The sequence below is a fragment of the Panthera pardus genome, unplaced genomic scaffold, assembly GCF_024362965.1.
Source record: "Panthera pardus isolate Hobbes unplaced genomic scaffold, ASM2436296v1 HiC_scaffold_8, whole genome shotgun sequence".
NCBI classification, from domain to species: domain Eukaryota; kingdom Metazoa; phylum Chordata; class Mammalia; order Carnivora; family Felidae; genus Panthera; species Panthera pardus.
Window position 1 is genome coordinate 130,136,897 of NW_026527013.1, and position 25,297 is coordinate 130,162,193.

The 25,297-nt window shown below is 39.6% G+C and overlaps 1 protein-coding gene across 4 annotated transcripts in view; it reads right to left on the reverse strand.

Moving 5' to 3' along the window:
• Positions 1 to 25,297, reverse strand: part of DOCK4 (dedicator of cytokinesis 4) — a 430,872-nt gene that overhangs the window by 153,835 nt on the left and 251,740 nt on the right. For all 4 annotated transcript variants that reach the window (XM_053897288.1, XM_053897289.1, XM_053897290.1 and 1 more), the window contains exons 13-16: positions 18,342 to 18,467; positions 8,893 to 9,017; positions 7,907 to 8,069; positions 2,265 to 2,371 (exon numbers count right to left, since the gene is read on the reverse strand). In XM_053897288.1, coding sequence (XP_053753263.1) covers positions 2,265 to 2,371; positions 7,907 to 8,069; positions 8,893 to 9,017; positions 18,342 to 18,467 — 521 coding nt within the window. The remainder of the gene's footprint in view (positions 1 to 2,264; positions 2,372 to 7,906; positions 8,070 to 8,892; positions 9,018 to 18,341; positions 18,468 to 25,297) is intronic.

The following is a 25,297-nucleotide window of genomic DNA, read 5'->3' on the forward strand; positions in this document are numbered from 1 at the left end:
GGAGGGGTTTTGGGAGGTGGGATGGGCTAAATGGGTAAGGGGCACTAAGGAATCTACTCCTGAAATCTTCATAGCACTATATACTAATTTGGATGTAAATTTAAAAGAACAAATTAAAAGATATTCAATTAAAAAAATAAAAATAAAAAATAAAAAAAAATAAAATATTTTTGTCTTTGGGGGCACCTGGGTGGCTCAGTCAGTTAAGTGTATGACTTTGGCTCAGGTCATGATTTCATCGTTTCTGAGTTCGAGCCCTGCATCAGGCTCTGTGCTGACAGCTTAGAGCCTGGAGCCTGTTGCAGATTCTGTGTCTCCCTCTCTCTGCCCTTTGCCCACTCACACTCTGTCTCTGTCTCTGTCTCTCTCTCAAAAGGAAATAAACATTTAAAAAGTTTAAAATATTTTGTCTCAGTATTGTATTTTACTTTTTTAATTTTTAAGTTTATTTATTTTGAGAGAGAGAGAGCAAGCAGGGGAAGGACAGAGAGAGGGAGAGAGAGAGAATCCCAAGCAGGCTCCTACACTGCCAGCATGGAGATCTAGGAGGGCTCAAACTCACAAACCCTGAGATCATGAACTGAGCCAAAATCAAGAGCCAGACTCTTAACCGACTGAGCCACCCAGTGCCCCATCTTTGTATTTAACACTGTAAGCTTCTTTAAGTCACTTTTCGAAGTAGAGGGAATAGAAGGGACAGAAACACAAGGGACTTTAACTATTTTGTTAGCCGCTATATTTCCAGTACCTAGAATAGTGACTGACTTGTAGTTTGTGGTCAATAAATTCATTGAACAAATAACTAGAAAATGAATGATTAACGAAATATGCACATACACATGCATGCACATACCAGGGGAGGCTGCCAGGTTGTTGTGCATCATCCCTCATTTTATTAGCAATAATCCCAACGTGAGGAAAGTTTTTGTTTGTACTCCTTCATTCATTCAATAAATCTTTGTTGCACATCTACCATGTGCCAGAACCCCTGTGACCCAAGTTGTCATTCTTGAGGGACTCATAAATCTATTGTAGTAAACTGAGGGAGCATCAGACAATTATGGGACAATATTATGAGTACAATGGTAAGAGATGTGTGCAGAAACCCTGAGAACTCAGAGGAGGGAAGTTGACCAGCTAGAAACACAGGGAGTAGGGGCAGAGAGTGAGGACCATTCTTGTGATAAAGGTTGTGGTCAAGGTGAGCATCCAAGGATGAGCAGGAGTTAACCACAGGGAGAGGGAGAGGAAGAGAAGACTCCAGGAGTGCCATTGGCAGAGGCAAAGCAGAGAGAACCAACATCTAGTGGGGGAAGGAACTAGAAGGAGCTGGATGTGGCCATGGCATCAAATCCAGGAATGTTGAGAGGTGAAGCAGTAGGGGATTGGGAAGCCTTGCACAATTCTGAGAAGCCTATGATTTATTTTCTATGAAGTCAGGAGTTTTTCAGGGGGGTTAAATTGGGAAGTGGCCTGGTCAGATGCACACCTTAGATAGGTCACCCTGATGGGATGAAACCTGGAGACGAGACGCAGGTGGGCAGAACCAGTTAGCCCAGGTATTAACTGATTAGTCTGGAAAGTCATGTGATCACAGAGACAGAGAAAGGCAAAGGAGAAATATTTTGGAGAAAACTGTATCTTTTAATTCTTTGTTTTATAGTTACTAGTATTTCTATTCTATACTTCTTCATTACTAGTATTTTTGGATAACTTCTAAGGAGCTCTTGTTTTGTGAATTTTCTTTTTATTGCCTACTGCTGTATACTTTGTTCCCAAAGCTTTTATGACAATTCTTGACGCACAGAATAGAAAGTAACAACCGCTAAAGTTGTTATGACAAAGAACTGCCGATTCTCTACTTGCTTGGTGAGAGCAGAGGATAAGAAACATGTAATGATGACCCTGCTAAATTCACTCCTGAGGGTATATAGATCTAGATCCGAAAACAGGTATGCAACGGAAAATTTTAAAAACTTATTTGTAAGGTTATTTAATCCTCTCAGGGCAACAGAAAGGACTTTAATGTCAACACATAGGCTTACCCACATATGTACACCTAAATTAAAAAAGATATAAATCATCTTTAAAAGAGGTTTTAGGATCACACAGAATACAGAGACAATGCCTTAAAAAAGATACGCTCCTTGCTAGCAATCTTCCAAAAGAGTATTCTTTTCAGTCATTTTTTTCTCTTTCCCAGAGTGGTAATAAGATAATGAATTAATAATTCAGGCCCACCGTCAACATCTGACTGACATTACCTTATGCACGATAAGCTCATGAGTGCCATCTGGAAGAGTCCTACCATCTTCCTGCATCAGGGGGACGAAGGAGAAACCAAACAATTTCTTCTCTCCTTTCTCCTTTGCTGTGAGGAAAAAAAAAAGAATTATTTGCTTCTTTAAGCGCCTATTTACAGACCTGTGTTCGGATTCACAGATTGCCAACAAGTGTGATCATCCAGAAATACAATCCACATTCAGCAGCTCCCTATACACAACAGTAAACAGCTTTTCTTAGGAGACCTCTATCTACAGTAGCCACCTTCCAACCCATATTCCTGCCCCATAATCTCCAAACTATGCTGCTTGACTAATTTTCTTCATGGGACTCACTCTCTGAAATTATGTTTTAAAAAAATTTCTGGATTGCCTATTTTTTCTCATCACATCCTCCCCTCTATTTCCAGGTGTAAGCAGCACTGAGGGAAGGATCCTTCTATTTTATTTTATTCTGAGCTTGGTATCTCAACAAGTACCAAGAACATGGTAGATTCTCAGTACGTATATGTTAAATAAATGAAGAAGTGAGTGAATGAATGTGAAGCTCAATGTTTTGCTTACTACTTGGGCAAAGGTAGTTTCTAAGCTCTGCCTTGATCTATAAAAGAACCTTCCCTATGTCCACCTGTGTGAAGACAGCCCTATGGAAGCTACCTCCTTGGGATCTTGGACGTGCTGGAAAACAAAATGAACTACAATCTATAGTTTAAGAAGAGCTTATTGCAGGAGTATTCTGGAAGATGGAAATGAGGCAATGAGGTTTTCAGATGCCCAATGAAGAATTACAATGGCTGGAAAGGTCAAGTATCATTGGCAATTATTTGTAGAGAAGGAAACTGAGGGAAAATGAGATCACATGATGTTGGGTAACCTGCTCTACATCTTGAGTACCATTCCAATTTTTTCCAACAAGCTTCCATTTCTCCAAAAATGGATAAAATATTAAAAGAAACTGGTTGGTTCAACTGGACTGTCTCCTTGTATTTGGATGTGTAGGGAGGAGTTCCAGGGCCTTGCAGCCTATCGGGGGCTGGATGGTTATTCTTTCCCACTCATGTGTGCAAGTGGAGAGTAATACTTGATGGAAGAGTCCAGCTTTGGAATGAGGATTAGAGCTAGAGGAGTGAGATATGGTGACCCTGAAGTTCAGACAAGAGGCTTTAGTAATACATCATTTCCTCATGATTGCTTCTGGCATTCAGCCACAGGGGAGTGGGGCACCACACAGAGAATAGTAATTTTGCCTCTCCAGTTTTGGCCTCTAGCATGGGGGCCCCCCTGAAAATGTGATTATAGCAAAGGATTTTCTTTTAAAGTTATTAATTTCAACCCCATAAAGAAACTGGGAAAATATCAATGTTTTTAAAAGTGAAATGAAAAGCACAGTGAAGATCTCTAGGATGAGATTTCTACATCAATGAGAAAGCTGGCTATGTAACTCATGATTTAGGGGAGAACACATACTGAGAAGTAATTTCCTAAATTTATGTCACTATCTTTTTGGTGTGGTTTTTGGTATTCAATTTGGAAGGCTAAAAAGATTCTGTAAATGAATAAAATTAGCAAAGGTTAAGAAACACAGCAATAGTTTCCCCAAATATGCCTTGTTATAAAAAAAAAAAAAAAGCTAAATAGCAAAGTTTAAAGTACATGGTCTTCTGTCCCAAGTTACTAGTTCAGCATTAATAAATTGAATGGATTATTAGGCACAATATGATCCCCTTTCACTAATGAGGACCCTAAGTTTATCAATTCTACCTCCTAATTTTGCCAATTCATTTTTTCTAATACCCCAACTCCAACAATTGTGCCCAGGGACCTCAGATTTACTGACCCTCTCTCCGCGCCCATCAGCTCTCACTTCCCATTTCTACACCCCACCCTTCTGATCACTTAGGATCCCCTCAACCAGCTACTCCTCCGCACTTCCCATTATAATGCTGTGGGTCGAAACCCAACTTGCACTTACACCTATGCCAGACTGATCTCACTTAAATTAATGCACATTAACCGCAGATGGACACTTAGCTGGGAAAACCTTCCACATATTTCTACCCAACTCACTTTTTCACTTTTCTAGATGGTGATTTCATCCATCCTCTTCCCTTTTCAAGCCTCCCATACCTCAGCCCTTCCCTCACTCTGAGTGGATGCAGAGAGGACTCCCACATGTTCCACTGAGGAATGCACCTGCTTCGGCTCTCCGGCACCATGCCTCCATCGTCCACTCAACCCAGAGCGCTGGACCCCATGCTCCCTTTATGCAAGGGAACTCCTCCTACACTTGTCCCATCTCTCTTCTACATCATCAGTTTTCCATCTCTTCCAGATCATTTCCACCAAATATGCTTTAGAACTCTATCTTAAAAAAAGAAAACAACAACAACAACAACCCTCCTGTGACCCCAGTTGCATTATAGTTACTATGTTACTATCTCATATCTCTGCTCTCTTGAATTCTTTCTAGCAAAGCTTCTGAAAAGATTTGTCTGTACTTACTGCCTGCCCTTCCTTTCCTCTATCTCAATCTTGGACTCACTCCTGCCAGACTTTCATCACCACAAATCCACTAAAACCACTTGTCAGATTCAATGACTTCCATGATGCCAAACAGGGTGGTAATTCCTCTGTCCTCAACTTAATTATCATTGGCACCTGACATATCAGATCAATTCCCCTCTTGAAAATCTTTCTTCAATTAACTTCCTGGATTCTATTTCTGGATTCTCCTTCTACCTCACTGGCTACTCCCTCTTAATTTCCTTAATGGCTTCTTCTCATTCTCTCAAGATCTAAATGTGAAAGTACCCCAGAAATCCACCCTTGAACTTGCCTCTGCTATCTAAATTTACTCTTTAGGAATCCAATTGCATCCAGTCTCATGGCTCTGAAAATCATGGGCATTGGTGATATGCTGGAGCTGGCCTGTACTGGCTCACAGGAGGTGACAGTGTGCATCTATCCTCAACTCCAAGTTCAGTGATGGTCATGTTGGTAGCTTGAATTTAGCCATGGTGGGAGCATTTACTTGATGGAAATCAGCAAATACTATAATTCAGGGCTCTCCTCTCCCCCAGGCCAAGTGCTGGTTATTAAGTATTTACAGCACAACAATGAGCCCTGTGTTGTCCTCAAGTTTGTCTCCAGCTTGGACCTCATTCAACTGTCTATCTGACATCTTTAATGTCTAAAAGACTTCTCAGATTTAATATGTAATATTTGGGTTTTGCTCTCCAAAAAGATTCTTCCTGTTGTCTTCCCCCACTTCATTAAATGATCACTTCATTCTTAGGCCAAAATCTTCAGGGTCATCCTTGGCTTTTCCCCTTCTTTCACATCTAGTCTATCAATAAATCTGCAAAAAAGAACTGGCCTACTACCGTCCTAATGCAAACCACTTTAACCTCTTACTTGGGGGACTGCAAAAGCCTCCTACATGGTTTTCTATTCCCACCTACAACCTCTCATCTCAAAGCAGCCAGGCTTCTCCTTAATCTAAATCCTCTAATGGCTCTCCTCCCTGCAAACAAAGTCCCAAGTCTTCCCCATGACTTAGAAGACAATATGGGATCTGGCTCCCCTGCTCTGTCTCTGGCCTCATCTCCAAACTCTCCCAGCTGCTCATTCTGGCCTCCTTGCTATTCCTTGAAAATGCCAAGCAGGTTTCAACCTTAAGCGTTTTGTATTCACTGTTCTCTCTGCCTGTAATATTCTTTCCCCAGATACCCAAGGGCTCATGCCTTTATTTCTTTTAGGTTGCTGCTGATACATCTCCTTATTAGAGAGCTTCTTTCTGATCAGCCTTTGTAAAATAACAATACAGCATCATCACTTTCCAGCACCTAAATCCAATATAATCTTCTTTACTGCACTTATCACTACCTGGTATAGTATGTATTTATTTGCTCAGATATTGTCTGTCTCCCCTTTTTAGCACAAAAGCTCTATGAGAGGAGGTATTCTGCTATGTTCACTCATGTATCTCCAATGCCCAGTAACGTGCCTGACACATAGTAGGTGTTCAGTCAACATGCATGTCATGATAAAAAATACTTTTTAAATAAATACATGTATACAGAGAAATATCTGGAAGCTCATGTGATAAAATGATTGCCTGATTATTCATAGTTGATGGGATTATGGGGATTTTTCTTCTTCATGCTTGTGCCATTTCTTCTGAATTTTAACAATCAATATTTAAAAAAAAAACACTGTGAACAATGTTTGAAGTACAAGGACAAGAGGACAGATGTAATACATTTTACTGAAAATAGCCTTTATTTCATTTTCCAAGTTCTCTGTCTAAATTTCTCCAAATGCTTTCTCCCTTTTTTCTCAGTTCATCTTTACTTTCCTCTATCGTTTTCTTACCTTAAAGCTCAAAGCTCATATGAGGCTCAACTGAGAACTGGTAACAGGGATTGGGGAAGGAATGCTATGGCACCATTCCAAGTGCTTTATGCTTTCCCCCTCCAAGTCCTTTCCATGACACTCCTCTGGGAATTTAGAAGAATGTTAAGACCTTGCTAGTCAACTCCCTACATTATAAAACGTCCACAAAAGCAAAACTACTGGACCTTCCTGAGCCAATTCCAAAAACATGCCATCATCCCTGCAGCGGACAGTCCTTCTCTTCTCTCTGAATCCTGGTGCACTACACAGGGCTCAGGTGAAGTCACCGCTCAACTATTGGCAATGCCCCCATTCATTCCAGACTAAAGAGGAGTCTGCTGCTTCTCCAATAATGTGACTCTTTTGTACCTACCATGTATTACACTGTTCTTGAAGCAAGATTCACCAGAACCTTCTCCAGTCACAAGGTACACTTCTGGTAGTGTCTAAGACACATTTCAGGGACACAGGGATACCAGAAGATCCCTGGACTGGGGACTGGAGCGGGCCAGGAGTAGGGGCTTGAGAGGAGAATTAAAATAGAGATGTCAAGAAATGACAATTTTAGGGATAGCAATGTTCACATGGGCAAAACCTATAACATCTCTACATCTTGGGTTTTTTAAATTTGTAAAATGAAGCGATTACTTCATGTCATCTCTAAGGCCTATTCGGACTGACATTACTAGCCTGTCATTAGAATACTGTCTGAGACTGCACTGTGATGCAGGTATATGCAAATCAGATATATATCTGAGCCAGTCAGAGGCTTTCCTAGGCACTTTACAGGCCTAGAAAACTCCTCCTGGGTTCCCCGGAGGTGTCTGAGAGCTGGATGAGCTCTCTGCTGGAGAAGCAGCAGGTGGGTCAGGACTGCCCCAAACACCATAAGCCAGACACGTTTTTAATGCGTGTCTCCCCTTTCTAATCTTTCTAGACTATGAAAGTGATCAACTCATTTTTATGAAAATGAACAACTTAAGAAGAACCCTGTAGACTTCCACAGGTATTTTTTTCCTTCCTTGTCCTTCCTGTGTGTTTCCACAGACGTTACTGGTTCTTTGAGAAGAAGTGAGCCCACTCACCTTTCAGGACTCCACTCCCCTTCATTTCTCCCTCTCCAGGGTCTCTGGTTTGTCATACTTTCTGCAGAGTAGCCCACGTGGTCACTATAGCTCAGTAAGGACACTACCCCCACACAAGAGAGCCAGCCCCAAGAAAACACTTACTGGAACAATGCCGAAATTCAAAGCGGATGTGTGCGCCCCTGAATTTATCCACAGGAATAGGAAGTTTCAGCAGTTCGGACCACCTGGGACTGTTGTTATGATAAAGCACAAAGGAGTGGTACTCACTAGCTGGCGGCTCTCCAGAGCCGAAGGAGATAAAATCCTAACAAAGGAAACATGCAGGTTAAAGACAGCTTCAATGAAAGATTATTTGAAAAACAGCAGAGCAATTGCTTTGCTCTATCTGCCTGCTCCCCCAAACAGCACTTCATGTAGGCCCTCCCTGGGCCCTCGCTGTTCTACACTTGCATCTGTTAGCAAGTGTGTCCACTTAATCCCCGTGCACATCTCCCAGGGCCTCCGGAGCCAGGGGTGGACCTCTGTGACAAGTGCAAGATGGGCAGTTGCACGCCCAATTTGGAGTTCAACTATGCGGCAAAGTCCTCAACCTGCTGCAGTCACAAGCCTGTTCGGTGCCTCCCTGAGAAATGCACACGGCCTCCCTGAGGCTCACGCGAAACACTCCTTCCATTAAGGACATGCTCCTATCACCCCAATCATCAACAGCACCCCATTCCTCAAGCCCTGTCTTGACCAAAATGAAAACAGACAGGATTCAATGTGGTAGTCTTTATTTTTTTTAACCAGTCGCCCAAGACAAAGTGTTCATCTCCAAAAGTATGACAGATGAAAGGGGAAGAGTGGGGTGATACTAAGAATGCAACATTTAAGGAATAGCTGCTCTGAGGAAATTACTGCCATGATTCCTTAAACAATCAAACTGTAAAAGCCTCTCTGTTCTTCTACTGTCTCTTCTGGAAGGTATTTCAGTGATTTAATAAAAAAGGGAAGAAAACTACCCTGGGGCGGAGAAGAAACATAAGGTGGAAAAGACTGTAAATCAGAAGTTAACCAATCACATTAAAGATGAACCCCGAACAATGATGTGGAATTGTTTTACCAGAAAGTACCCACTATCCACGTACCTTTAAGATCTGGCCACTACTCTCCACAATGAACATAGTGACTTCCACATTTCTGGCCACGCTCTTCCCTCCTTTTTCAAATTCACCCCTTTCTATAGTGATGTACAAATCATTCCTCATTTCACCTAGTAGGAAAATTAAAACCATGTTTTTAGAGATAAATGTTTCTGTGAGTGAGTGTATGTGTGTGTGTATGTATAAATATATACATATTATATACATACACATACATACATATATATTTTATATATATATTATATATATATATATATATCTTGTAAGTATAATAAAGTACTCTATCAAGAAAAACTTTAGTTCATAAAATGAACTGCTATAACATACATATAAAAGTAAAATATATTATATTTACACTTTTATAAAAGGGCCCCCACCTTCATTGCTAATACCCAAGAAAAGTAAAGGCCAGCCTCTGCCGGTCTGAAGTTGCGACACTGAAAATGTACATTTAGGAGGTGAATACAGGGACGAAGAATGAAGGTGTTGTCAAGTCTCACCATTTTTCAATATTTCCCTCATTTCATTTATGAGGTGTGATTACAAAATGACAGCCTAGCAGGGTGGCTCAAAGAAGCCAGACTCAATACTTTATAGACACAACAGTTAGAGTAGAAGAAAGACCCACATGGAATAAAATGACAGGACTGCAAAGGGTAGAGTTACAATTTAAATCTTTTTCTAAATTCACAGACAAAATGATCTCACTGCTGGAAGAATCCAGGTTAGGCTTTATGAACACAGATGTAGAATAATTCAGTTATGCAAGACAAAGTTGGCTTACTGTTCCTTACCATCAAGCTATAACACAAATAAGATCCGAACTGCCATATTCTATGAACACATACACCAATTTTTTTTTCTCAATTGGTTATTTATAAAACTTACTGCCACAAGAAAAAAGAAATTTGATGCCAATGACCAAACTTAGGCAAACACACTGACAGCATGCTTTTACCTTTCCTATGAGAATTAGATGATGGGTAAACAGTGAGTGAGAAAGAAGTAAACACAATGTTACCAGAAAGTTTTTGAAGATAAATACTGGTAAGTTTGGCAACATTGAATTCACTTTTACTTAATATAGCTTTCAAACATTAGAAGAATCAAAAGCAATATATATATTTTTTCCTAGTAAAAAAAACCTTTCCACAAAAAAAAGCAGATCACTAGAAGAAACATAACCACACAAGTAAGCTCACAAAATTGGGAGATTTTTAAGACTTCCTGACAGCAGTGTGTACAAGAAAGTACCCTAACTTTCAAATCCATGGGGGAATACCAGTGTGACTGGTCACCTTCCTCCATTAAGACAAACTTTTGATGATGGCATCATTTGCCAGTGACCTGGACTGACCAGGAAACAGACGGGACATGAAATAGAGAAAATAAGTAAGTCCCATAAAGGATGAAATCTAAACCACCCTTTATAAAGAGTATGTAGAAAACACATTGGAAATAACTGATACAGTGGTCTCTGGCTTATGAATTTCTAGTTCTCTCATACAAATCAATTTGGGGAGGCAATGAACTTGGAATTCCAGGAGAAAACCAATATATTTCAACACATTTAAAATTATATCTGTGTGCTTTGTAGGTTTTTGTTTGAACCACCTCTCTTTTTTTTTTTTTTTATTTTTTACAAAGTGGCGAGTAAATATTTTAAGTTTGCTACTTAAAAGACTACTACACACACACACACACACACACACACACACACACACCCTTAATAAAAGTGCATTTTAATGATTTAACAATACCATTACTAAATTAATAGTGCATTCACAAACTCCAGCCTCTAAATCAACCAATTTGAACAAAATCAAAATAGGCCTGATATGCTACTGGTCGGCACACGTGCTATTTCAACACTATGTTTGGGAAAAAATTCTTGACGATAGTTCCCCCACTAACAGATTCGGCAGATAAAAAAGCAACACTCAAATCGAGGCAGATTAGAGCAAAATATGTCTGTTAACAATAGCAAAATTCCTTTGCTTCTTGGAATAGGTGACACATAATGAGTAGCTCTGCTTACAGACAGACTAAAACATACAGTGGGTGATGGGAAGTATGGCTACAGGGCTTTCTACTTTAGGAATTTCTCATAATGAGTAATTAGCTAGTCCAAACCACACGGGGCTTAGCTGTCCTGCAAAACCAAGAATAAGTGTTTCCTGCGAAGGAGACTTCCACTCTCATCTCTTGGGAGGAAGGGCAACTCTGACTTTATCAAAAGCAAGAAGGGATGAGGGAGGTTTGTAAGGTGACCAGTTTTCCCCAGTCTGTAGGCTAGGCCTAAAGGATGAATAGGGGTGGTGGAGAGATTAATGTGTTTCCAGAGCTATGAAATTCTTCATCCATGTACCCACTACATGCCAGATATTATTCTAGGCCTAGGAGACCCAGCAGTGAACAAAGCAAAAATCCTTTTCCCACAGAGTTTGGATTCCAGTAATAGGGAGGTCTTTAATACAGAAGCCAAATATATAGTATGTTGCATAATAACAGGAAGTTCTGCGGATAATAAGACTAAGAAGGGGCACAGGGAAAGCGGGTGTTTCATGAGAAAGACGTCACTGAGAAGATGAGAGATGTGAGTAAGCTATGGTATATTTTGGCAAAGAAGAAAAGTTGAAAATGGCATGAGCTTCCCAAACCAATCCATAAAGCCTGTTTAGCTTACACCGTAGCTGGATTCTTCTATTTCTTCTGAATTCAGAAGCGATTGTGAATTCAGATAAGCCTAAAGGATGTAGGGTAAACAGGAAGATTAGAATCAAAGATCTGGACTCAAGTCTCTTTCTCTCTACTGTTTGCTCTGTGTGGTATCCGTCTAGATGGGGTAATATAAACCTCCAGGCCTCAAGTTTTTGAGTTATTAAAATGGGGGTGGGGTAAAGACAGAGGCAGGGGTAAAAGAGGTGGTAGGAGGGACAAGACTACTTTGTTACGTTACACTGTTTCTGTGACTTACAGAAGAACTTCTGAAATACATACATTCATAAATTCAAACACTTTAGGCACATGCTTTACTTTTCTGGTCTTTAATGGTCATTATCCCTGCAACCTTTTCCTCTTTTGCAAACCTTTTAGCCTCAAATAAGATTTCTCTGAAAAGGGAATACACAACAAAGAGAACATTTCTCCTGGATGACATTCTACGTATGTCTCCCCAGGAATTCTGCAGCTTGCTATGTTCCAGTACTGCCACGTACCGTATCTTGCCAAAACGTGCAGAAGGATAAAGCTGAAACGTGCTAATTAAAATCAATACACCTGAGGTCAGCTCTGGAGAAAACTAATAAGCCCAAATGCTGTTAAGAAAGCATCTTGGGTAATTAAGAGAGAAACCATAAAGTGAGTATGAAATGGAGTCATAGCACTAGTGTGAAAAGCTATTTTCCTGACAATGTTTATTAACACCTTGCACCTCTCAAATTTAATACTCTGTAAATTTGATGTGCATAACACCTGTCTCTGTTTAGTAGGCCCAGTGGCTTTGCACGTGAAGGCTTCGCAAAATATCACTGTAGACAGATAAATATAAGGCCACAACAATGGGAAGAAATTCAAAAGAGTTCAGTGATTACAGTCAAACGGGATCGATTTATGGCTTGACCTCAATAGCCAAGAGGTTTCCATTATTAGCTGAAACCCTGATCTTTGATTCTATGCTGGGAATGCCATGGATAAAGCCCAAGCTCGCCACATCAAGTAAACTACTGCACTCAGCCACAGGCTGGCCAAGTGCCTTAGCTGGGCTGGGTACTTGGTAATATTTATGGAACTGGAAAAGTTCCTGCCCTTCCGTTAAAAACAAATCGACAAGTGTCTGAGACGAGGGGTATTTCATGGACTGAGATTATGACAATGATGATGACGGTGGCGGTAGTAGATAGATGGTAGTTCCATACTTTGCCAAGTGCTATACACAGAACAGCTCATTAAATGCTCACATCAAGGTTAAAAGAAGGCCCTATTTTTCCATCTTACAGATAAGAAAATAGGTGTATAAATATTAAGAAATGTCCAACATATTCTAAGTTTACATTAAAATCAAGTATTTTCAGCATGAAAAATGTAATTTAACAGGGTGACAATGGCCATCAAATAACCTAGTGTAATTCAGCTTTCTTCGCCAGAAGATCAGTGCCTTAAGAAAGGAAGGTATTAGTCCTACTCTGCTCTGTGTTGGTCAGATCAGACTTGAGGCACTGATTTCAGTTCTAGACACCATCTTTACAGGACAGGGACAGACACAAACGGCATCATCTGGACCATAAACAATACAGAGAAAGGACTCAGAGCCCATCAGCGGAGGGATGAGGGTGACAAGAGAATTAAGTGAATTTAAAGATGTTGAGGTTTCAAGCAGAAAAACTCAACCCAATAGATAGAAACTAGTCCAACACCAAGAGGTCATTTTGAGATCTGTGTTCTCGGGTCATTATCAATATTCAAGTTATGTGCCTGAAAAACCATCGCTAGGAACCTGAGGGAGAATCCATGCACTGGATATATGGCTGGGCTGCATATATCCATGCACTGGATATATGGCTGGGCTGCCTTCAGGCGTGTGGCAGGCAGAATAAGGACACCTCCTGTACCCCAAAGAGATGTCCAGGTTCTAATCTGGGAACCTGTGAATATGTTACCTTACACAGCGAAAAGGGACTTTGCAGTGATTATTCATTAAGTTAAGGATCTTGAGATGGGAGACTTTCTTGGATTATCAGGGTAGGCTCAAAAGAATTATAAGGGTCCTTATAAGAGAAAGAGGGAGGGGCACCTGGGAGGCTCAGTCAGTTAAGCGACCGACTTTGGCTCAGGTCCCTGACTTGCGGTTCCCAAGTTTGAGCCCCGCGTCAGGCTCAGTGCTGACAGCTCAGAGCCTGAAGCCTGCTTCGGATTCTGTATGTGTGTGTGTCTCTCTCTCTGCCCCTCTCTCTCTCAAAACTAAAAACATTAAAAAAAAAAAATGTAAAAGAGGGAAATGGAGGCAGGAGGGCCAGAGACAGAGAAGGCGGTATGATGAGGGAAGCAGACATAGGAATGATGTGGGGGCCATGAGGCAAGGAGTGCAGGCAATCTCTGGAAGCTGGAGAAGGCAAGGAAATGAATTCTCCCTTACAGCCATCAGAAGAAATGCGGCCCTGCCGAAAGACCCGGATTCTAGCCCAGCCAGACCTGTGCGTACTTCTGATCTCCATAACTGCAAGATAAGACTTTTGTGGTGTTTTAAACCACCCCTCTTGTGGTGATTTGTAAGAGCAGCTATAGAAAGCTCATACATATTGTATTATGTATTACCATGTATTATGTATGCCAACTATACCCAAGATTCTATCACTTAATGATAACTTCATGGGTGAGGGCAAGGACAGGACAGGAACCCAGGTAACTGGAAATCAAAGCAGAAAACAGAAAGGGAAAATTTATGGATGGGCTGAAAACTGAACTTTGGATTTCTCACATATGGTGCATCTTTGGTGAAACTTATCAATGTTTTTTTCTCCTTTTTGTGTCATTCTCATTTTTGTTTTGCCTTATTTTAGGAGAGTATTATGAGGTATTGAACTTTTTTGGGGGGTAGCTTTTCAATTTTTGTGGACTACTAAGAAAATAATGGCAAATGCTATAATAGCATCCATGATAGTCTTGCCAGAACAGTGTTGCATAAAGACAGGAGTAGAGATGGGCTGTGGTTCCCTGATGCCCACGATATTCTAGGACAAGGATATCTGGTAGGGCCAGCTGGGGAAAGTCCTACACCCTTGTGTAATGGGGCCTGTAAGCCTCAAACTTTTGGAGGTGCCAGCTCCTTCACCATTCTGATTTGGGGCTGGAATCCCACCTCAGTATAACCCAGATGATCCTTAACCTCCACCTCTTGGATCACCGTGGAATTCATTGGTTGAAAGTCCACAACCCCCTCCTCTAGCATGATCATGGGGTTCAGGTCTCAGGCAAGTGGTTACATGCGTGGAGGTCCAGTGACTTGGAGTGAGGGGTGGTGAGCTTTGGTTAGATTTAGGATGTATTTTTAAGGAAGTTTGAATTATATCACACTGGTTCCCACCTGCTTTTGCCAAAAGAAGGCTTATCTCAGGCAGTCCCATCTACTGATATGTCTCTGTCAGTAAGTGATAAAGAATAACATTTATACTTGAAAGAACAGAACTTCATATCCCCTTAAACACGAGGCAAACATATGCACAACATTCCTCTCACCCCAGTGTGCAAATCATTATCTAGTCAGCTTTGACCAAATAGAAATTTGACTTATGTGATCACCTAACACCCAAAGAAAAAGGAGGCTTACTCTGAATGACACTTGAAAACTAAACTTAAATAAATCTTGAGATGAAGATCAAAGCTACTACCACTGGCAGCCATTTGAAACCTGGGTTCTGCTAATTGTTTTCAAAGTGAGCCTCTACCTCCCAAATTTCAACCCCTCCCTTTCCCATCACTCCACAACTTTTATTCAATTCCTTTCAGGGTTAGGAGCTTCAAAGATCTCCTACGAAGACTGAATTTACCCTAACAAACAATGACAGCTTAATCAGTTGATACATGAGAACAAGTTTCCAAGGGAACAATGCACAAATGGGGAAGACAAAGTCACGAGGCAATGATGAAAGCAATGATCATGCTGCCTAAAAGAACCATAAACTCAGTCAGAATGGGCCTTCAGGCTGGGGGAGGCACAGCTTGACCTTCCATGACATTCCTGACACATCAGCTAGCTTTGCTCCAAAATGTCTGGTGGATGGAAACTTAGTCCTTCCCGATATTCAGCAGTGGCCCAGGTCCTACTCTGCACAGTCTGTTAAGACATTTAGAGGAAGGCTGTCCAATACTGTAACCACTGCCACATGTGGCAGCTGAGTACTTGAAATGTGACTTGGCTGGAAATAAATGTGCTATAAATGTACAATATTCACCAGCCTTCAGGGATGGAGGGTAAAAAAGAGAGTGTGAAATAACTCATTAAAAATTTTTTATATGAATCACCTATTGAAATGATAATATTTTGGATGTGGTGGGTTAAATAAAACATATTATTAAAATTAATTTCAACTCTTTGCTCTTACTCTTTTGAAAGTGGCTACTAGAAAAGTTAAAATTGCATTTATGGCTCTCTAATTACATTTCTACTGGAGAGCACTGATTGAAATATTTTTGCTGCTCTCCCCATCATGGGCCCAGAGACCAGACCATGGAACTTTCTGCAGAATTATTTGGTTTGTACGTAGCAGTGATGGAGCTTCAAAGAAAGTGACTTATATTCTTTGAAAACTGGACACCATAAGAAACAAAGTGCTGGATGGCCAACGCTTAACAACAGGGAAGGGTCATGCAGCTTGAAAGCACATGGCCAGATCACCTCTTCACACTAGGTGACATCTTAGAGACGTGCCCCTACAATAGCCAGACCAAGGGGAGAGTTTCTGCTTCTGTGTTTTCCCCGTTCCAAAAAGAGTCTGGCACTGATTACGTCCTATGATCCTCAGCAGAAGTTTTGTGTATGCTCCCATCAGTGTCAAGACCTCAGATAACTCCTTCTGTAGAGAGGCAGCGACTATGTTGATGACCTTGTCCTGTGGGGATAAGCATGGGCCTCACCTGTCCTGACCCCTAGCAGAACACAAATCAATTCGGAAAGATGAGTCTAGACAATGAAAAGAAAAAAAATCATGCCAGCAGACTGTCAGTGCAACATTGACATTAGAAATGTTGTTCTCCTACATTGTCTCATTGAAGAATTCAGCTCAAGTTTTCATTAGAGCCACCAGTGAGAATTAACTGACAAGTCAACATTCTGAAAATAACAAAGGGAAACAAAACAATGAACACATGTTTGGCAATGTAAAAAAAAAATTCCACTCAGTTTTAAAGCTGCTTTCAGCTGTTTGTGTAAATATACACACCTCTCCCTTCTTCATCGAATGTGGAAGATTAAGCAGCCACCCAAGAAAAAGGAGAAAAGAAAAAGAAGCAGGTGCTTTAAAAATCATCTCTTGGCATCGCTGGCATGCGGACTTGTGTCCACGAGGACTGATCCCCTGGGCAGGGGGACCAATGCCGCTCTAATGTAGTACAGCAAAGGGACAGGAGCGAGCCTTATTCCAGAGAAAGTTCATTTCCATCATTAAAGCCAGACAAAGGCGGCATGAGCACAGCACATCCCAGACAATTATTCAGCTGGTGAAGTGTCATGTTGCTTTATATTTTTCCACTTCTCAATGATACTGCCCAGAGACCAAGCTGAGGAATTCTTCCAGCAGCTGTCTGCATTCTGTCTGAAAATATGTTTTTTATATTAGATTTGCCCATCAATTTGCTTCCCAGTGGCATGAATTTTTTTCTTTTTTTGTTACAAAGGAAAATACCAGTTATTTATAGCAACTGAAGGAAATAATGAAGGGGTGCAGGAGCCACTGAATCACAGGCCACCAAGTCAACAGTTCTATATACACAGTCATTTTCAACAAGAGTAGCATGAGATTCTCAAGCAGAATGGGTCCTTAAGCCAGGTCAGGTCACCTCAGGAAACTTTCCAGGCTGTTAGCCTTCCCCGCAGGAATAGGTTTGCACAGAGACATCACAAGATGCTGCAACAGGGCAATGCCAGGCACTTTCTCTATCACATTAGGTCTTTATCCACGGCAGTCCTAGCAGCTCTCTTACAGCTGTGCCAAAGGCCCTGTCAGATGCAACTTCCTGCACTTGTTTCCACAGGTGGGATTTACAGGATATAATTTCTAAAAATACTGTCAACAGTTTGAGATTATTTCATTTGGTCTACTTTTCTCTTGGTTGTGGAGGGTGGGATGAGGGGCAATGAGAAATACTACTATCTGGCATTTACTTGGATAGTGTGATTCTCATTAACTGCTACCTTCTCCACGTAGAAATGAACCCTCCCCCCCCCTACTTTTTTTGTCCTTTTACATTGCTAAAAGAGACCTGAAAAATACATCTCAAAAAGAACTAGGAAAGGTGGCGAAAAACATTTGGTATTTGTATATGGCTGCTGATTTACATATATATATCTTGGGTAGAAAAATCCTTTAGGAAGGTGAAGCTGCTGCCCAATAATTATTCTTATCAAAAGCTGTAAGGACTTCCCCTTAGTGACTTCACTAACATTTTCTACCAAAGGAAGTATTTTCTGGATACTATTTCAGTTTTCCTTCTTATCATGGTCATAAAGAATGCAACATGGCCCTACAAGTTACCCACGCTAATAAAAATGTCAAGATATTTTTAAAAACTTTTGCTTATTTATTATCATACACCTCATTTCCTTCTTTAGCATGGTCCATTTGAACTCTTTGAAACTGACAAATTTGAAAAATTTCTCAAGTGTCAAAAACAGACATAACAGCCATATGTCAACCCTCGGTCCATCCCACATCACTTACCAGGCATAATAATATTAGAAAAACCCAACTTTCTCGTTATAGACACTCCATGAGAAAATACTGATGAGTATTCTCTTCTGATTTGTTCAATGTCTCCATGCAATAGCTGTAGGGAAACTGCTAAACCTAAAATAAATGAGAGATAACAGAGTAAAAAATAGGACAGAAATAGCATGAATGGAAATCTGAGCTTGCTTCAACAAGCCCACAACTATGAAGGCATTGTTAAAACAAAAGGTTAATATTCAGACAAAATCAACAGAATCTATAGGAGTAATTTCTAGAGAACACTTTTCCAACTTGACTATTTGGGTTTTCCCTTTTCCCCTGTTTAAAAAGGTTCATAGCAACTGGAAAAAATTTGAACATAACATTAAGAAGTGTGACTTCTGGCCCCTACACCCTCTTTTCCAGCCCCCCCACCAGAAGAAATGACCCCACTCCGATACTCATGCCAGCAACTGATGACTGCTACCTAGCCCTAGAGGACACTGATCTCAAAATGGGAATTCTAATTTCTTTTAACTCTATAAAACCTATGAAGTTAACAATATCATTAAGGTGTACACAAATCTAGAGTCATATAATAATTCAAGGATTTTAAGGATATTCAGAGATTTTCTTAAAACTTAAGTAACAAAGGTTATTATAATGAAAGTAAGATTATATTAATACTCTACACATTAGAAACTCATAATGGCATTATTTTCTACTGAGAAGAATTTAGCAGGATGCAGGCCACAAACAAAAAGGCATTTAGTCAGTAAAGTAGTAAAATTATCTTTAAAAAAAAAAAAAAAGCCAATTACAGTGACATTACTACAGTGGGATATATAAAAGATGAATGACACATTTCTCGTAACTTATTCCCCCAACTCCCAGGCAAGAAGTACAGAAAGGAAATTAATGCTGTATTTTTGTGAATATGTTTGTATATTTCTGGGATGCTACTTCTCTTTCTGTTTTTTAATTCCCTACTGTTTTTCTATTATTTTAAATAAGAAAGACAAAAAAAGAAGGAAAGGAAAGGAAAGGAAAGGAAAGGAAAGGAAAGGAAAGGAAAGGAAAGGAAAGAGGGTTCCTTACTTCCATTAGTGATAGAAAATGAAGCCAATCAAAGGGGACTTATTTTTAAAACTTCCAGTCATAATTAACCTGCACACAATTTTAAAATGAATCTGGATGGTGGAGTTAAGAGGATGATAAATCTATACTCCAAAGATTCTCTACCTATATCATTACTTACCATGTGCAAGTTACCATTCCCCATTCATCATTTACAGTACTACAATGCTCTCGCAAACATGAACCATAAGCATGACAACATTCATGCTGGAATCAAAAAGAAATGCAAAGCTTATTTACCACATATCTACATTAGGATTTTCCTTTCATTCTCCTTCAACAGTAAGAACAACAGAAGAAGTGTTTTGTTAGTTTGTTTGCTTGGTTTTCCATAAAGTGGTTAAAACATCAGGAAATTTTGTTTAAAAAAGAAATAGGCTCATAGAGAAGATGGAGCCTTCCCTGGGGTTCCAGTCTGATGAGGTATACCCAAGGGGCAAAGATTTAAGAGATGAACGGCAGGACAGTACTGCATCATTATGTCCTCACACTTTCTGGTGTGTGGGTCTAAGAGAATGTGTCAGAGAGCTGTTGTCAGAATTTGGTTAAATGTGGCAGGTACTCAGGAACTTTAACTAAATCTTCAAGCCATTTTTACCTATCTATCCTTTATCTCCCTCCCCGCCCCACTCCATCTGAGTTGGGAGACTGAAGGCAACAGAATGGAGGAGCATCTGTCCCTCGATAATCACAAGGAATGAAGGAGGGGGGAATAACTGGTCTGGATGGTTTGATGGCGACACAATTTGTGTAGCTTTGGGATACTTTTATGTGGCGCTATTGGCTCCTTTTAAAACCCAAAGGCAGGAAAATGAAAACAAACTAACATGTGTTGTAATCCATCTGTCCCAGCAGCTATTTCTTCCTGACTCACACTCTCCCACTACCCCCACCTCATTACTGGTGTTTCTGTTCTCTTCCCACTTCTGTCCTTTTGCCTCCAAAATACTCACCCACACCATCACCATTAACATCATCAGAAGCTGATATACGTAGAAGGGCAGTTCATGCCAGACATGGTACCTAAGAACAGTTCCTCATGCTGGGGAGAACACTTCAAATCTGGGGTACTATAAGCAATGCTTTCACACAGAGAGTCAGATGGACTTAAGAAAATTCTTGAGGGCGCCTGGGTGGCGCAGTCGGTTAAGCGTCCGACTTCAGCCAGGTCGCGATCTCGCGGTCCGTGAGTTCGAGCCCCACGTCGGGCTCTGGGCTGATGGCTCAGAGCCTGGAGCCTGCTTCTGATTCTGTGCCTCCCTCTCTCTCTGACCCTCCCCCGTTCATGCTCTCTCTCTGTCCCAAAAATAAATAAAAAACGTTGAAAAAAAAAAAAATTAAAAAAAAAAAAAAAAGAAAATTCTTGAGGTCCTACAATTTTTTGCAAGTGAAGATCAATTTACTAGGACTTCTCATCAAAGGATCTAATCAGAGGCACTGGCAACATAATGTGTAAAGTAAGAAAAAATCTGAAGGGAAATGAGAAGCAAAGACATCATGCTATTCAGCGTAGGGGCTAGAAGAAAGAAAGTGACTAGGATTCTGGTTTTGCCCTACTGGAGCCAGAACTCATTTAACCAACAGTGATTTTTCTTTTTCTTTTTCTTTTTTTTTTTTAACATAAACAATACTTAACAGAAGATAAAACAATGAAAGAAGAAAAGCATTCAGTCAGAGATAATGCTTAAGAAAATCCAAGATGGGTTAAAAAAAAAAAAAAGCAAAAAAAAAAAAACAACCCCAAAAAACAAAGAAAATAAAATCCAAGATAGAAAAACAATATGTGTTAGGGAAGAACCAATGTACTCTAATCAGTAGGCGCTACAGAGATGAGAGGAACGCAAAAGGGTAGAGCGGACCCATTCAGGGGAAAACAGGGAGGAGCCAGCTAGTAGATAAGGGAAGGGAATGAGAAAATAACAGAGGAAAACAGACAAAATACTATGAGGGAGAAGGAAAACCTTGCATTTAAGAGTTGAACACATCCTAAAATTTAGTTAGAAGGTATGGCAGTTTTCATTCTGGAGGTTTAGTAGTTATAGATTAGAGGCCAAGGTGTAATGATTTCATTTGTCTTGCCCAGTGAAACCAATTTGGAGGAGAGGGGAAGGTACTATCATTTTGAGGTGACTCAATTTCTTCACACTAAAGAGCTCACTGATAGTCAAGAATTGGAAAGGCCAAATGAACTGAGGGCTTCACCATAATGTACTTGGCTCTTCCTAAATCACCAACTCAGTTTCCATAAAAAAAATTAAAAAGAAAAAAAATACCCACAACACTCAACATGAAACATTCAAGCGTGGGTATACTTTCAATAAGACAAAGAAAAAACATGATATAGCAAGAATCCAAAAGGGCTAACACACAAAGAGCTTTTGCAATACTAATTATTTTTCAGTCAAGGAAACTCTAGATCCTATTTTTATTGTGGCCCTTAATTATCATGACAAAAATCAACAGGATGGAGTCACCAGAACAATAAGAAATAATGCACTAAGATGAAGAAACTACTCATCACTACAAGGGAGAGACTCATCAAATATTCACCCATTCCAATTAGAAATTGGGCTAATCCTGAGGATTAGCCCTATCCTTTCAGGAGTGGTCATTTATGACACAGAGTATGTTCACAGAGCTGTATTTTTCTTTCTCTTCTTTTCCTAGTTAGCCAACTTCTCTAGCCTCATCTTACTTGCTATCTCTGGAGCTGGGGCCACTTGTAAAATTTTATGTGCTGTGCACTGGAAACTAATGTAACACTGTATACCGATTATACTCAAATAAAAATTTTTTAATTACATTAAGAACTAAAATTTTATTTGTACACTATTTTATTCCAACCACAATTCAACCTGCCCACTTTGGGTATGGAGAGAACTTCCAGTTTGAGAGGAAGGTGGAAGGTGGGATATAAGGATATATATGATACTGAACATGAAACATGCACATATAAATAAAACATAAAGCAGAATGGGCTAAGCATATGCTAGCAATATTAAAACAAGGAAAAATTACTGAGGGAATTTGAAAGTTCAGGGAAGATTAAAAAAACAAACAGGAATTTATGACAACCAATAAGCTGAAGAATTAGGTTAGATTTTTAATTTTACAAAATATATAAATAATGTTTTACAATCACTTTTTTCCAGTCCTTAATATACATACCAAAAATGAAATTGCTAAGGGAGAACTGTTCCTCTTATTAAAAGAAGCGATCATTAAACTGAACATTTTTATCTGCCTAGATGTTTAAGAGCCAATTATAATGATATGATATCTAATTTTAAACAAAGGCATAGAAATTAATTAATCTAGAGTCTGTCACAAAATAACCTATTTCTCATGCTCAGCATACAGAGCAGTAGTGTAGGAAAGAAAGGCTTACTTTCTGTAGAATCAAATGTGGTTGATTATTTGGTAGCTCTAATTTCACAGGAATTGAAGTTAACTCAATCCTTAAGATGGTTCCTTTTAAATTCATGAAATTCTGCACTTTTATATAAAAATGCCAAGCACAGCATGATTTGTAAGTAGCAGGCAAAATTAATTTTAGACTATATCAGCCATTTGCCACCAATGAACCAAATAACTTGTAGCTGTGAATTTACAGCAAAGCAAAAATAAAAAATGACAAATACATTTGATAAATACATGTTATGATTAAGTGTGAAAGTTAAGAAATATATCATAGAGCTTCATGACTCTGTCAAATGTTAACTTCTCTGTGCTTTGGTTTCCACATCTGTAAAATGAAGTTAATAGTGATAACAACTTCATAAAATACTTTGGGTGATACCCGGCACAAAGAACATGCTCAACAATGTTAGCTGCTGTTAACAATGCCCCGACTATTATTACACAACATCACTGTTTCTGTTCTTGTTCCTCCCTACCATGAATATCAACAAATTACCTTCCATCAAAAAAATGTTCAACATTCCCTAAGTGCCATACACAAAGACGATATTCCTTTCAAAAGGCACACCCACTTACCACTAGTTTAAGCCAAGTATTGTAAATCTTCTGGATATTTGAATGATGAAGTTCTATGGAGGCCTTGGGGGCAAATCTGTCTATCATGTACAATATTCAATTACTGGAGATCTGACATAGACGCAAGTGATCAATACAAGTAGACAATGGTGTACAAACAGACATACGTGAAGATGGGGAAATTCCTAATAGCACAGGGGAAGCCAGAAAAATAAGCAGTAGTCCTGGAGGCCATAATTAATTATTGTTATTCTAAATGCAACAAGAAGTCACTGGAGAATTTGTGTTTTAAGAAAGTTTTCTTAGTGTTCTTTGGAAAATGGGGCTGGGAAGGTAAAAAGCGGAACTGATGAGCACAACTGAAGGCCATTACAGATATGAAGGCAAGAAATAATGGAGGGTCATGCTGATATGGTTGCAACCGAGATGGAAAAAGTGATAAAGAAGCTATATGTTGCCATAAAAGAATGCATGTCTTTACGGTATATTACATGTGAGGGAATGAGGGAAAATAAGGAATCATGGTAGACTCCTGAGTATCTGACCTGAGAAACTATAGAAAATGGGGCTGTGTACTGGGTTGGGAAGTTTAGCTAAAAAAAGAAAGGAGTAAAGCAGGAAAGAGGTTCCTGGGTGGCTCAGTCGGTTAAGGATCTGACTCTTGATTTTGGCTCAGCTCATGATCTCACAGTTCATGAGTTTGAGCCCTGTGTTGGGCTCTATGCTGATGGCTCAGAGCTTGTTTAGGATTCACTGGCTCGCTCACTCTCTCTCCATCCGTACCCTGCTCATGCTCTCTCTCTCTCTCTCAAAATAAATGAATAAATAAATAAATAAATAAATAAATAAATAAATTAAAAAAAAAACTGCTGTGAGTTTTTAAAAAAAGAATAGAAAGGAGGATAAACAGTCATCAATACTGTCTTTTATAAATGCATAATTAACCTTCAGCGGTGTTTTTTATTTTTCATGAGGATTTGGATCATGGTCTGGGTCACTTGCTTTCAGCCTGAAGAACTTCAGTATTTCTTACAAAGCACATTTGTTAGCAAAAACTTATTTTTGTCTTGGAATGTCGTTATTTTGCCTACATTTTTGAAAGGTAGTTTTGCTGGGTATAAGATTCCTGATTGACACTTTGGTGGACTTTTTTTTTTTTTTTTTAAACTTTCAGCACTTTTAATATGTTACCGCTGCCTTCTGACCTCCACTGTATTTTATGAGAAATCAGGTAGTAATCTCCTGGGGGTTCCCCTGTATATGATGAGTAGTTTTTCTCTTGCTGCTTTCAAGAATTCTGTCATTGGCTTTCAGCATTTTTACTATGATATATTTGGGTGTGGATCTCTTCCTACTTATCATACTTGAAGTCAGTGAGCTCCCTAGATGTACAAATAAATATTTTTCATCAAATATGGCAAGTTTTCTGCCAGTATATCTCCCAATACTTTTCTTCCTCCTTTCTCTCTCTCTTCTCTCCTGGTATCCCCATTTTTTTTTTTATGTTGATGCACTGATGGTATATTTTTCTAAGGTTCTGTTCATTTTTCTTCCTTTTTTTTTTTTTTTTTTCAAAAAAAACTCCTACCCTTTTCTAAAATCTACACTTTTTTCTTGAATTCTCAAGAATTCCCACAGGCTTAAATTCCTGAATACTCTGTTTCAAATAAAGTCATTTCCTTACAGAAGAGCTTCTGAATTTTCTCTCCTTATGGGCTGCCTCTCTCCCTGAGCTAAATCTTTGACCCCTTATTCCAGAGTTGGAGGTGGATATGGTAGGCTATTCTTTAGAGTCACACTCTTGCTTCATGGACAAGGTTCAAGGGGCAAGGTTC